This window comes from Entelurus aequoreus, linkage group LG25, assembly GCF_033978785.1.
Source record: "Entelurus aequoreus isolate RoL-2023_Sb linkage group LG25, RoL_Eaeq_v1.1, whole genome shotgun sequence".
Lineage (NCBI taxonomy): Eukaryota > Metazoa > Chordata > Actinopteri > Syngnathiformes > Syngnathidae > Entelurus > Entelurus aequoreus.
In genome coordinates, this window is record NC_084755.1 from 5,073,613 (window position 1) to 5,088,612 (window position 15,000).

The 15,000-nt window shown below is 38.9% G+C and overlaps 2 protein-coding genes across 2 annotated transcripts in view; one reads left to right on the forward strand and one right to left on the reverse strand.

Annotated features, from left to right (window-relative positions):
• Positions 1-135: 135 nt before the first annotated feature.
• Positions 136-9,887, reverse strand: fn3krp (fructosamine 3 kinase related protein). Its single transcript, XM_062036520.1, has 6 exons — positions 9,613-9,887; positions 7,877-8,028; positions 7,688-7,779; positions 3,438-3,514; positions 3,233-3,355; positions 136-3,169 (listed from the first exon to the last, which is right to left on the reverse strand). The coding sequence occupies exons 1-6, from the start codon at positions 9,751-9,753 to the stop codon at positions 2,831-2,833; spliced, it is 924 nt and encodes a 307-aa protein (XP_061892504.1). The 5' UTR covers positions 9,754-9,887; the 3' UTR covers positions 136-2,830.
• A 1,324-nt stretch (positions 9,888-11,211) lies between these two features.
• The window catches only part of arl16 (ADP-ribosylation factor-like 16), a 5,932-nt gene continuing 2,143 nt past the window's right edge, over positions 11,212-15,000 (forward strand). Inside the window, exons 1-4 of the mRNA XM_062036508.1 lie at positions 11,212-11,365; positions 11,565-11,620; positions 13,931-14,047; positions 14,131-14,246. Coding sequence (XP_061892492.1) covers positions 11,290-11,365; positions 11,565-11,620; positions 13,931-14,047; positions 14,131-14,246 — 365 coding nt within the window. The 5' untranslated portion in view covers positions 11,212-11,289. The remainder of the gene's footprint in view (positions 11,366-11,564; positions 11,621-13,930; positions 14,048-14,130; positions 14,247-15,000) is intronic.

Below are 15,000 nucleotides of genomic sequence, written 5' to 3' on the forward strand. Positions count from 1 at the left end.
ACTGTATGTTTAATAATAATAATAATAATAGTATATAAAAATGTTATGTCATATAAATACATATACATATATAAGTATGTACACACATATATATACATACATATATATATATATACATGTACATCCACAACACACATTTAACAAGTAACTATGAATGTGACACAACAGCGTGTATACATAGTATACATATACATATACATACACATACAAACCCACTGACTCTTAGTGCAGTTCACTATATCCTGTGAACAATATATTTTTGTACATTCTTTTAAAAACATTGATGCTTTATAATTGTAAAGGACAATGTTTTATCAACTGATTGCAATAATGTACAATTGTTTGAACTATTAAATGAACCAAAAATATGACTTATTTTATCTTTGTGAAAATATTGGACACAGTGTGTTGTCAAGCTTATGAGATGCGATGCAAGTGAAAAAAATAAAAAATAAAATAATATATAAATACAAAAAAAAAATCGATTTTTAAAAAATGAAAATCGATTCTGAATCGCACAACGTGAGAATCGTGATTCGAATTCGAATCGATTTTTTCCCACACCCCTAAGTGTTACATATCTGAGTTATTGTGTAGAAATATGGGGAAACAACTACAAATGTGCGCTTCATTCCCTAACTGTGTTACAAAAAAGATCACATAAAATAATACATAATGTTGGATACAGAGAACATACAAACACTTTATTTATTCAATCACAATTATTGAGATTCAACCATTTAAGTTCAAGTTAAAGTGCCAATGATAGTCACACACACGCTAGGTGTGGCGAAATTATTCTCCACATTTGACCCATCACACTTGTTCACCCCCTGGGAGGTGAGGGGAGCAGTGAGCAGCAGTGGTCGCCGCGCCCGGGAATCATTTTTGGTGATTCAACCCCCAATTCCAAGCCTTGATGCTGAGTGCCAAGCAGGGAGGTAATGGCTCCCATTTTTATAGTCTTTGCAAACATCTAAAATGATGTACAAAGCAAACTATAACCTGCTAGCCAAGAATGTACAACAATTCTTCTCAACAAAAGAGGAGAAATATAATCTTAGAGGAAAATCTAATTTAAAACATCTGTATGCGCGTACAACATATAAAACCTTTAGTATATCAGTAAGTGGAATTAAATGATGGAATGGATTAAGCAAAGAAATCCAACAAAGCAGCAATATGATTGACTTTAAGAGACTGTTCAAACTACAAGTGTTCATTAAGTACACACAACAAGAATTATGATGAACATCTTGAACACTTTTTTTTTATTGAGACAAAGATTATTTATGTATTTAAAGGCCTACTGAAATGACATTTTTTAAATTTAAACGGGGATAGCAGATCCATTCTATGTGTCATACTTGATCATTTCGCAATATCGCCATATTTTTGCTGAAAGGATTTAGTAGAGAACATCGACGATAAAGTTCACAACTTTTGGTCGCTGATAAAAAAAAGCCTTGCCTGTACCGGAAGTAGCGTGACGTCACAGGTTGAAAGGCTCCTCACATTTCCCCATTGTTTACACCAGCATTGAGAGCGATTCGGACCGAGAAAGCGACGATTACCCCATTAATTTGAGCCAGGATGAAAGATTTGTGGATGAGGAACGTGAGAGTGAAGGACTAGAGTGCAGTGCAGGACGCATCTTTTTTCGCTCTGACCATAACTTAGGTACAAGCTGGCTCATTGGATTCCACACTTTCTCCTTTTTCTATTATGGATCACGGATTTGTATTTTAAACCACCTCGGATACTATATCCTCTTGAAAATGAGAGTCGAGAACACGAATACATCGAATACACGACAATACATCGGCGAAGCACTTTAGCTACGGAGCTAACGTGATAGCATCGGGCTTAACTGCAGATAGAAACAAAAGAAATAAACCCCTGACTGGCAGGATAGACAGAAGATCAACAATACTATTAAACCATGGACATGTAACTACACGGTTAATGCTTTCCAGCCTGGCGAAGCTTAACAATGCTGTTGCTAACAACGCCATTGAAGCTAACTTAGCTACGGGACCTCACAGAGCTATGCTAAAAACATTAGCTATCCACCTACGCCAGCCAGCCCTCATCTGCTCATCAACACCCGTGCTCACCTGCGTTCCAGCGATCGACAGAGCGACGAAGGACTTCACCCGATCATAGATGCGGTCGGTGGCTAGCGTCGGATAGCGCGTCTGCTATCCGACTCAAAGTCCTCCTGGTTGTGTTGCTGCAGCCAGCCGCTAATACACCGATCCCACCTACAGCTTTCTTCTTTGCAGTCTCCATTGTTCATTAAACAAATTGCAAAAGATTCACCAACACAGATGTCCAGAATACTGTGGAGTTGTGAGATGAAAACAGAGCTTTTTTGTATTGGATTCAATGGCGTCCGAATACTTCCGTTTCAACGATTGACGTCACGCGCATACGTCATCATACATAGACGTTTTCAACCGGAAGTTTCGCTGGAAATTTAAAATGTCACTTTATAAGTTAACCCGGCCGTATTGGCATGTGTTGCAATGTTAAGATGTCATCATTGATATATAAACTATCAGACTGCGTGGTCGCTAGTAGTGGCTTTCTGTAGGCCTTTAATATTTGTATGTTCACTATGGTATATTATTTATTTATTCACTGTTCCGTTACAGAGAACAAGGAAATGGGATAAAATTGTTATGGTACGTCCTTTTCGGACGTGCTGTAATGAAACGACCGGAACTGTGTGATGCGTCACATTTAGGGCTATATAAATAAACATTGATTGATTGATTGATTGTGTCGTATGCATGTTCCACATGAACTGGAATGAGCCTGAGTGCACTTATTTGAGCAAGTCCTTCATCACACTGATTGATGAGCCTCTGTAGCCCCCGCCAAAGTGGTTCCAGTGGTTCAGGTAGTGATAAAGTTGATAAAGCTGGTTCCTCCTCGCAAAGCCAGGCGTCTTGGGTATTTTATCGTGGTAAGCGGAGTAAAAGGAGCCGTTAAACCCTCCAAACATACGAGAGATTCCCAACTCGTACTCTGAATGGCCGTAGAAGGAAGCGGGGTCGAAGACGACCGGACCGTCGCCCGATTCTGCCACGTTGCCCCCCCACAGGTCTCCGTGGAGGAGAGCGGGGACAATCTCCATCTCTTTGAAAAACTGTGGCATCTTCAGCTGCACAATCGGGTGTCACTGTGGGTTATTGTTGCAGACATGAATGGTGTCAAGGAGGTGTACCTGAAGCTCTGCCCAAAGCTCTCTGGCTTCTCTGTCACCATTAGATTCCTCCAGCAGCTTCAACTGAAACTGAAGCCTGTGGCGTGTAAAAAATGTCACCCAGTCATCCTGCCAGTCATTTTCCTGTTAGGGAAAGAAAAGAAAGAAAAGCCACAATTGAATCCTCAGACGTCTTACATCCTGGAAGGATGCAAGTGTATCTTACCTGTGCGATGTATCCACAGCACGTGGTGGTAGAGAACCCAAATTTGTCCACATACTCTGACTGACCAGCTCCTTTACCTATTAACAGAGACATCACTAATAAATGAACAATTCACCTTCACTTCATCCCCAAATAGTAGACTCCGCTACAGTAGATATTCCTCAAAAACAAATCGTAGCCTGCAGTATTTTTCAAACGTTTTTTTGTTTCCAGTCCGTAGCACTAGGGGTGTAACGGTACACAAAAATTTCAGTTCGGTCCGTACCTCGGTTTAGAGGTCACGGTTTGGTTCATTTTCGGTACAGTAAGAAAACAACAAAATATACATTTTTTGGTTATTTATTTACCAAATGTGTAAACAATGGCTTTATCCTTTTAACATTGGGAACACGATAATAATTCTGCCCGCGTTAATCAACATTAAACTGCCTCAAGTTGTTGCTCAGATTAAATAAAATGACACAACTTTTCTTCTACATATAAAAAGTGCAACATTAAACAGTTTCAAGTCATCTCATCATGCTTCATTTATTACAGCATTTGGGAAGCCTGTAGTTGATTTTTATTATGTAAATGTTATATTTGTATCAACATGTGACGGCAGGGACCCTGCCATTCAAAACTAGGCTGCTACATTACTAATGATTCATGTAACTATAGCTGAAAAAATAGTACAATAGCAATAGGAGAGACTATTCATCCCTGAACACCATGGAGTTCATGTAGACTTAATGATGCACTTACATTACTATATCAACCGAAACCCCCGTACCGAAACGGTTCAATACAAATACGCGTACCGTTACACCCCTAGTAATTTGTAATAATCAGCTCTTTCTAGGTGGTTAGCTATGCAGCTAATGGGAGTAATCAATTCTACCTCTAAATCCCTCTAAAATGCTTTCAAAAACCGCCAACAATACTCCATTTAAGTCCCATGACCTGAATATTAAGAAAGTACCGTAATTTCCGGACTATAAGCCGCACCTGACCATAAGCCGCACCAGCTAAATTTAGGGGAAAATACAGATTGCTCCATATATAAGCCGCACCCGACTATAAGCCGCAGGGTTTTGATGTGTAATTAGCGTAGTATATAGGGGTTCCTGCTACCACGGAGGGGATTGTCGGGACAGAGATGACTGTTTGGGAACGCAAAGCGTCCCATTTATTAACTATAAATCTTTCAATCATTCAATCAAACTTTCCCATCTTTGACATGGCAAACAGCATTCGTGCAGAGTACAAATAATACAACGGTGCAAAGTAATACAAAGTGCTCGCCTGTACGTTATCAAAATAACCAGCCTATGAAAAGTCAGTCTTTAATCATTGTGTCATCGTCTTCCTCCTGCGTACTAAAACCACCGAAATCCTCTTCGTCGGTGTCGGAGAAGAACAGGCCGTATATAAGCCGCACCCTTGTATAAGCCGCAGGGACCAGAACGAGGGGAACAAGTAGCGGCTTATAGTCCGGAAATTACGGTAAATAAAATGACACAACTTTTGTTCTACATATAAAAAGTGCAACATTAAGCAGTTTCAAGTCAACTCATCATGCTTCATTTATTACAGCATTTGGGAAGCCTGTAGTTGATTTTTATGATGTAAATGTTATATTTGTATCAACATGTGATAGCAGGGACCCTGCCATTCAAAACTAGGCTGCTGCATTACTAATGAAAAAATGGTACAATAGCAATAGGAGAGACTATTCATCCCTGAACACCATGGAGTTCACGTAGGCTTAATGATGCACTTACATTATTATATCAACTATCAGAGACAGAAACTCTTCATTTAACATAATGTCCTTTTTTGCTGCTTCAACACAGCTCAATCAACACAGAAAAAGGTCAAGTGAAATAACACTGTCCGCCCTGAGAGGGGTAGGTTGTGAGTTCAAACTAGGGCTGCAACAACTAATCGATTAAATCAAATAAAATCGATTATAAAAATAGTTGGCGATTAATTTAGTCATCGATTCGTTGGATATATGCTATGCGCATGTGCAGAGGCTACTTTATTTTATTTATTTTTTTATAAACCTTTATTTATAAACTGCAACATGTACAAACAGCTGAGAAACAATAATCAAAATAAGTACGGTGCCAGTATGCTGTTTTTTTTCCAATAAAATACTGGAAAGGATAGAAATGTAATTCGTCTCTTTTATCCGATTATTAATCGATTAATCGAAGTAATAATCGACAGATTAATCGATGATCAAATTAGTTGTTAGTTGCAGCCCTAGTTCAAACCCCGGCCGAGTCATACCAAAGACTATAAAAATGGGAGCCATTACCTCCCTGCTTGGCACTCAGCATCAAGGGTTGGAATTGGGGGTTAAATCACCAAAAATGATTCCCGGGCGCGGCCACCGCTGCTGCTCGCTGCTCCCCTCACCTCCCATCCCCTCACCTCCCAGGGGGTGAACAAGGGTGATGGGTCAAATGCAGAGAAAAATGTTGCCACACCTAGTGTGTGTGTGTGACTATCATTGGTACTTTAACTTTAACTTAATTTATCATTTGTTTTCAAAACGCTTACAAAAAAGTGGGACCCCATTTTTATGACTTGATGGGGTCCCTGGGACTCCATTTTGAAAATCCCTAGCGCCAACACTGATGGAGTATTGGTGCGTGCAAAACAGCTAACCTGACTCTGGCCAGATCCTTGTAGTTGGCTGAGCTCCACACAAGGATCTGGGCTCGAGGGCATTGCCAACTCCTTCAAGATAGCAAAAAATAATGAAGCAATCAGGATTTCATAGATATGACGTAGCGCCGAAGTGACTGTTTGACTCAACAATGGCGGCACGACGTGTGCTGATATTGATCCTGCTATTGCAACTGTTTTGCCACATGCATGTCTACTGACATTGCTGCCTTGTTTCAGTAAAAGTTCCCAAACTTTTCGCTCTGTCGTTATCCAATATGTTGATTTGGATGCGAGTGCTTGAAGTAGCACGTCATTCAAGATAACGGACAAGTGCTTTATCCAATCACATACAATTTTTTTTTTTTTTTGCAAGGCCCCGCCTTCTGAAATACATCTCCTATTGAGAAGTCCCAGATCCTTGTGTGGAGCTCAGACAACTACAAGGATCTGGCCAGAGTCAGGTTATGAAGTAGCACGTCATTCAAGATAACTTTGGGAGACCGGGCTTCCTGCTCCGCCACTCCCATTCTGTGGAACGCTCTCCCTGACCACCTGAGGGCACCACAGACTGTGGATGCTTTTAAAAAAGGCTTTAAAACCCTTCTTTTTAAAAAAGCCTTTTTTTAGATATATGCATACTAATTTTTGTCATGTCTGTGTGATCATGTTTTGTTTTAGTCATGTTCGGTTTTGTTTTTGGACTCTTTGTGCACTTTTGTTTGTTTTGTCACCATAGCAACCCATTAGTTTTCACCTGTCATGTCACGCACCTGTTTCACGTTTTGAGTCACGCACCTGTTTTCACTGATCATGTCGCTGCTATTTAAGCCGGTCTGTTTCTGTTGTTCGTCCTGGTGACATTATATATCCATCCATACTACCTCTGCTACCCATGAGATTCCTGTTTATTATAGTTCATGCTTCATGCCATGCCACAGTAAGTGTTTTTGTTTCGTGTTCATAGTTAATTGCCTTTGTGCTAGTCTTTTGTTTTCATTAGTCAAGTTTGTTCTGCGCCATTGTGCGCGCCTTTTGTTTGCTTCCTTTTTTGTAGTTTGTTAGTGTTATTAATAAATATGTACTTACATTCACGTCTTGCCCGTGCCAACTTTCCTTTGCATTCCGGGAAAACAAACCCCAAGATCCACGGAGTGAAAGTTTTAGCTATTTGGCTGTTCTAGTTTTTATTTTTATTTATTATCTTTTTATTTTATTTATTTTTTAATACACTGTGGCACTTTGAGGTTGTTTGCTCAATGTAAAGTGCTTTTTACAAATAAAATCTATTACTATTATTATTATTATTATCATTATAATGGACAAGTGCTTTATCCAATCACATACATTTTTTTTTTACAAGGCCCCGCCTTCTGAAATACATCTCCTATTGAGAAGTCCCAGATCCTTGTGTGGAGCTCAGCCAACTACAAGGATCTGGCCAGAGTCAGGTTACAAAACAGCAGCAGGCGGCTGTGTTCTAATACTAATCAAATATCATCCATAGATCATTCATTCGCGGGCCGGGTCTGGCCAAGCTGGCCTTGACTTTGACAGCCCTGGTCTAAAGAAAGACTCTTAGGCTGCATTACCAACTGTCTGCTGCTCTTTGCTGACTTTCTCCAGCTGGCTCTTGTTGTGGAGATGAAGTTCAGCCAGCTGATCGCCAAGTTGCTTTGAATATCTGCACATTGCAACGACAACAAAAATCAATGAATAATAATAAATAAATAAATAAATACTGCTACTAACTGGTCATACAATCAAAGGGAGTGTCCTACTTGTTCAGACCATGCATGTCCAAGTGTTCCATTACAAACGCACACCCTCCAGTCTCCAACTGCAACACCTTCACAGGTCTGGGCACTTTGACACTTTCTGTCTGTAATATGGCCTCCAAACTGGCCATTTCCCCATCGAACATTACTTTGGCCTGGATAAGAGGGAATAGATCAAAACCATCACTCATAGGCATGATTCTAACTACATGCACACTGGTAACAGTTGTTGAGTTGAGTTTGATACCTCACACATGCATGCATACAACATGATACATCACACATGCATGCATACAACATGATACATCACACATGCATGCATACAACATGATACATCACACGTGCATGCATGCAACATGATACATCACACATGCATGCATACAACATGATACATCACACATGAATGCATGCATGCAACATGATACATCACACATGCATGCATACAACATGATACATCACACGTGCATGCATACAACATGATACATCACACATGCATGCATACAACATGATACCTCACACATGCATGCATACAACACGATACATCACACATGCATGCATGCAACATGATACATCACACATGCATGCATACAACATGATACATCACACATGCATGCATACAACATGATACATCACACATGCATGCATACAACATGATACATCACACATGCATGCATACAACATGATACATCACACATGCATGCATACAACATGATACCTCACACATGCATGCATACAACACGATACATCACACATGCATGCATGCAACATGATACATCACACATGCATGCATACAACATGATGCATCACACATGCATGCATACAGCATGACACATCACACATGCATGCATACAACATGATACATCACACACGCATGCATACAACATGACACATCACACATGCATGCATGCAACATGATACATCACACATGCATGCATGCAACATGATACATCACACATGCATGCATACAACATGACACATCACACATGCATGCATACAACATGATACATCACACATGCATGCATACAACATGATACATCACACATGCATGCATACAACATGATACATCACACACGCATGCATACAACATGACACATCACACATGCATGCATACAACATGATACATCACACATGCATGCATACAACATGATACATCACACACGCATGCATAAAACATGATGCATCACAATTTCCAGTTTCTCTTTTCAACATGTTGGAAAAGGAGTAGGAAGAAGCAGAGTTTATTTAATCCTACCCCTTTTCTTTTACATAACATTTGCTAAAACTTTTGTTCACTTCCTGTTCTCAATTTATTCACAATATACTCCATAAGTAATCACAGTACAAATTAATAAATAAATAAATAATACTTGGTGAAGTAAGTTACGTTTCATATGGTGAGATGAGTAAGATTATTTTGAAAATGAATGGATGGAAGAAATAAATTGAGAATGTTTATCATGGTTCTTCTTCTTTGTACTTTGTAAACACTTTAAGTTTGAAGAGTTTCTTGAAGTGGATCATATTAGTACATTGTTTGATTGCTTTGCTTCATCCATTCCATCATTTAATTCCACATACTGATATACTGAAGGTATTAAGTGTTGTGCAAATGTTTGAAATTACATTTTTCTCCAAGATTATATGTCTTCTCTTTAGTTGAGAAGAATTGTTGTATATTCTTAGGTAGCAGGTTATACAGTAGTTTGCTTTGTGTATAATTGTAGCTGTTTGCAAGTCACCTGGCTCTTGTGGTTCATCTTGACAAACACTCTGCCGGTGTCGGTGTCATAACTCTGACCCTGGCTGATGCAGCCCCCCGCGGCCTGTCCCGCACACTTCAGCCTGGATGTCCCCAACTCCTTCTTCAACGCAGCTTCCATCGCTAAAGCACTTGCAACACACCGCGCTGTAGTGGCCGACGACCTGACAGACGGTTGGATGTTTCTCGCTTGTTTATGTTGAATGTTTCTCGCTTGTTTATGTGCGACGATCAGCCTCCATCGAGCCTTCTCACGTGACGTCACTCTCTACGCGCCGTGATCCTATATATTGTTTTTGTACTGTTTTTGATTATTATTATTTCTCAATTGTTTGTAAATGTTGCAATTTATAAATAAAGGTTTATTAAATTTAAAAAAATAAAAAATACAAATATATTTTTTTAAGCTCCTATATATATGTAAATATCGGCAATGTGACTACAAATATTGATGTTTTCTAAATATTTAATTTGTTTTAACAGTATTTCGGAAACATAATGTAACCTATTTTTATGGACTTCCCTCTTCGTGATGTTAAGTTCCCGTTATAAACTTGTATACAGTATATACCTTGAGCTCTTATTTTGAAGGCGCTAAGAGCGGAAGTGGTGACACGTTGTGGTGGGGCGGAGTTTTTGAAAAGAAACGAAATAAAGTGGTCCTCGTGTAAAACTGGAGCCTCCGTGTTATTTTGTAGTTTTATACAGTATAGGCGACATATATAAACCCTCGGTTACAATATAAACCCTCGGCAAATAGTATTCACGTTTAACGAGTTTTGACTTAAATCGTTTCCCGTAGTATTTGCATTACAACCGACCAATCAAAAACTGACGTCGTGCCCCACTTTGTCCAATCAGGAGGCGCCATCTTGATCACCTGATCATCACCAGGGTGACAGACGGTTTTGATTGATTTAAACTTTTATTAGTAGATTGCACAGTACAGTACATATTCCGTACAATTGACCACTAAATGGTAACACCCGAATAAGTTTTTCAACTTGTTTAAGTCGGGGTCCACGTAAATCAATTCACGGTTGGATGTTTCTTGCTTGTTTATGTTAAATGTTTCTCTTGTTTATGTACGACGATCAGCCTCCATCGAGCCTTCTCATGTGACGTCACGCTCTACGCACCGTGATCATGATTTAGCTCCTATATAAAAATGAATAAATAAATAAATACAAAAAATAAATGAATACATTTGTTTAGCTCCTATATACTATTGGTGTACTTATTTTGATTATTATTATTTCTCAATTGTTTGTAAATGTTGCAATTTATAAATAAAGGTTAATAAAATTCAAAAAAATAAAAATTACAATTTAAATTATATTTTTTTAGCTCCTATGTATAAATATTGGCAATCTAACTACAAATATTGATGTTTTCTAACTATTTTAATTGTTTTAACGGTATTTAGGAGACATAACAACAATTTGAGTATACTATTAACGTTACGTTTAACGAGTTTTGGCTTAAATCGTTTCCCGTAGTATTGCATTTACAACCGACCAATCAAAAACTGACTCCGTGCCCCGCTTTGTCCAATCAGGAGGCGCCATGTTGATCACCTGATCATCACCAGGGTTACTCGGTGAAGCCAGGTAGTGCTAAGTGCTAACTAGCATCACGCTAACGGCGAAAGGCGCCAATGAGCAGCAATGGCGTCTGTTTGCTCCTCGGAGCAACAGGCGTCGGGAAAACCCTCTTGCTAAAACGTTTACAAAATATCCTTTTGCTCGGTTGTAGTCGTAGAATGAACACTTGGAGGTAGTTTGAAAGTTGTGTGTATGCTAACCCTGACTAGGCTAAACTTAGCCACAAGGAAACCAGACCGAATTGCGCCAACATTCCGATATAAAAGCATGTTTTTAGGGCTAAAAAAAGACCAAGTTTTGCTGTTGCCTATCCTAAACTTTTCTTCACAGCTCAGTTTGCATGGGGATTATGACTCGGAAGCCCTGCCACATACTCTGCCAACGGTAAATAATGGTTAAAAAGATTCGAAATAGCACTGATGTGTTTTATAGAACCTTGCTTCAATGCATTAAGAGCTGTGTCGGACAATGGGTCGACAGAGTTTGAGCTCATTGGCTAGCACTGCTTGACACCCAGCAGGGATTTGTGGTTGCCAGTGCGAAGGAGACGACCACTGTTAAACATATATACTGCACTATTCACCAAAAAACTGTGTTATCCCGCTTTTGGTGGATTAAAAATGAATCTAAAATGCACGTTAACATTTTATAATAACGGTTTACTGCACAGGTGTCAAACTCAAGGCCCAGGGGCCAAATCTGGCCCGCCGCGTTATTTTATGTGGCCCGCAAAAACCTGGAAATAATATGCGTTAATAAAATGCTTAATCTTTTCTTACTAAATATATTTGTTCCGTCCCTTTTGACATGAAAAATCATGTACTGCATGTAATTGCACCATCTTTTAAAATTCAATATTATCTAAATCAAAATATTATATTATCATGTATTGCAAAAATATTTTTTGTTAAAGTAAAGATAAATACTGTACTTATCTGCTGGATTTATGATTTCAAAACAAATTATCAATCAAATTGTAGACTGTAAAATTGACAATAGATTTTACGGTTGAATTCCGCCGACTTGAGGTTTTTTTTTACCGTGAATTGAACTTTGGTACTGTTTTTCTCCATATACAGTAAGACACTAAAACATTAAAATCAAACAAAAAATTCAATATCAAAATCAAAATGTTATATTATCATGTATTCCAAAAAATATTTTTTGTTAAAATAAAGATAAATACTGTACTTAAATATCTGCTTGACTTATGATTTCAAAACAAATTATCAATCAAATTGTAGACTGTAAAATTGACGATAGATTCTACGGTTGAATTCCGCCGACTTGAGTTTTTTTTTACCGTGAATTGAACTTTGGTAGTGTTTTTTCCATATACAGTAAGACAACCCCCCCGCCCCCTCCCCTGCTAAAAACAGTGGTATTGTTTCTCCATTCCATTATTTTATATGCTGTTAAAAACAACGCTGCTTTTACTGTAAAATTCTGGTGACTGAGCTGCCAGTTTTTAAAGTAAAATGTAAATATTTTTTTTTCAGCTTATGTAAAAAAAATATTGTTAATGTATTATTAATATACATGTATATTCATATATTACTCATTGTTAAAAGCAACCATAACTGCGATGTGGCCCTCAATGAAAACTAGTTTGACACCCCTGGTTTACTGTTTAAATACTTTTGCACTGCTTGTGTTTTTAATAAGGCGATAGGGCAAAATGTACGTGGGTGTGTGATACATGAATTGACCGATACATTTCCTGCTTCAATTGGAATTACATTTATAACTGTTGCCTTCATAGTGCTGTACCCGTTTTGACATCATGGGATCAAGACAACACGTAAATTGTTGATCAACAAATCCTGGCCATCACAAGGCTTCCAACAGGATATTCTCATAAGGACGTGGCGACTGAGCTTAGGTGGCACAGAGTTTCGTCATCACCGGGTTGCAACAGAGACTGGAAGTTTGAATTTTAAAAACACTTCTTGGTCCATAGAGAACAGCAATTTAGGGGAAAGTACTGAAATGTTAAGCAGTAACATGGGTTTAAAAGGTTTAGATGTAAATAAGGTTATAGTGCATGTGGTGAATTATACCGTGTTCCATTTTCTTATATGATTGTGAGCTAGCATGTATTTGTATTTGGTCACAGAATCCTTTAGAGGATTATCCTATTAAGGAAATATGCCCTTAGATTGCTTTGGGTGCAGAAGTCCATCGCAACTCGACCAGAGATTGGGGGCTATTGTCCCCAGGACATTGAGGAACTTAAATGTTTTTAGCAGTTGGATTTTAGGAAGAAGTGTAAACACAATAACGACATCTGGTAAGAGCCCCCACTGGTAGGAGTAGAGATCAGGGGTTGGAGGTCACCCGATTCCATTGAGCGAAGTGACAACGCCCAGGTGTTCGCATTTGTACAAACAAACCGGGTGTTGTCCAGCCCCAAGGCTACAACAACAAAGAGTAACTGTCTTTGTGTAAAAGGTATTTAAGGACAGTTGTCCAAGAAGACAGCAGAAGAGTAATCCGGCCCATACTCTTTGTTCCTGGAAACTGCAGTTCCAGTCTGAGGCTCGCTGAAACAAATAAAGCTTTTTGTTCGACGATTCCTCGTTGGCGTCTTCTTGGCTCATCACACGACCAACAAACATACAACATGCATTTTTGGTTCATCCTAAAAATGTAATCTGTTTGAACACATGTTAATTTGTGTTTTCATGGCCACAGGTAGGAACCAATCTGACGGACTTGACCCTAAAGAGAAAGAAGTTGACAGTGCGGGAGCTTGGAGGCTGCATGGGCCCAATATGGCACAGTTACTACAATGATTGCTGCTCTGTAATAGTATGTAGTATGTACTCTTGCTTCTTTTCTTTTTTTTAGCTCAAAACACAAGTTATTTGAGTGTTGTTGTTTTGTCTCCCAAGTTTGTCGTAGACTCGGCCAACATTTGTCAGACGTCGTCTTCATGTATCCAGCTGTTGTCTGTGCTTTCAGCCGAGCCTCTGCACAACGCATCTGTGCTGATCCTCTTCAACAAGAGGTGACCTTAAACATAAGAGAGCATGATATATCTCTGTGACAGCCATTATCCCTCTTTAGGTAGGAGAGTTGACACGAGATATTCACCTGTCTTTTTTATTTGGACCTGATGTTGTGGCAAGTGTGTATATATATAAGTGTGTATAGTATACTGTACATCAGGCCTGGGCAATTATTTTGACTCGGGGGGCCAAATTTACACTACCGTTCAAAAGTTTGGGGTCACCCAAACAATTTTGTGTTCGAGCCTTCATTTCTAAGAACAAGAATAGACTGTCGAGTTTCAGATGAAAGTTCTCTTTTTCTGGCCATTTTGAGCGTTTAATTGACCCCACAAATGTGATGCTCCAGAAAGTCAATCTGCTCAAAGGAAGGTCAGTTTTGTAGCTTCTGTAACGAGCTAAACTGTTTTCAGATGTGTGAACATGATTGCACAAGGGTTTTCTAATCATCAATTAGCCTTCTGAGCCAATGAGCAAACACATTGTACCATTAGAACACTGGAGGGATAGTTGCTGGAAATGGGCCTCTAAACACCTATGTAGATATTGCACCAAAAACCAGACATTTGCAGCTAGAATAGTCATTTACCACATTAGCAATGTATAGAGTGTATTTCTTTCAAGTTAAGACTAGTTTAAAGTTATCTTCATTGAAAAGTACAGTGCTTTTCCTTCAAAAATAAGGACATTTCAATGTGACCCCAAACCTTTGAACGGTAGTGTAGGGAAAAAAATGTGTCTGAGGGCCGGTAT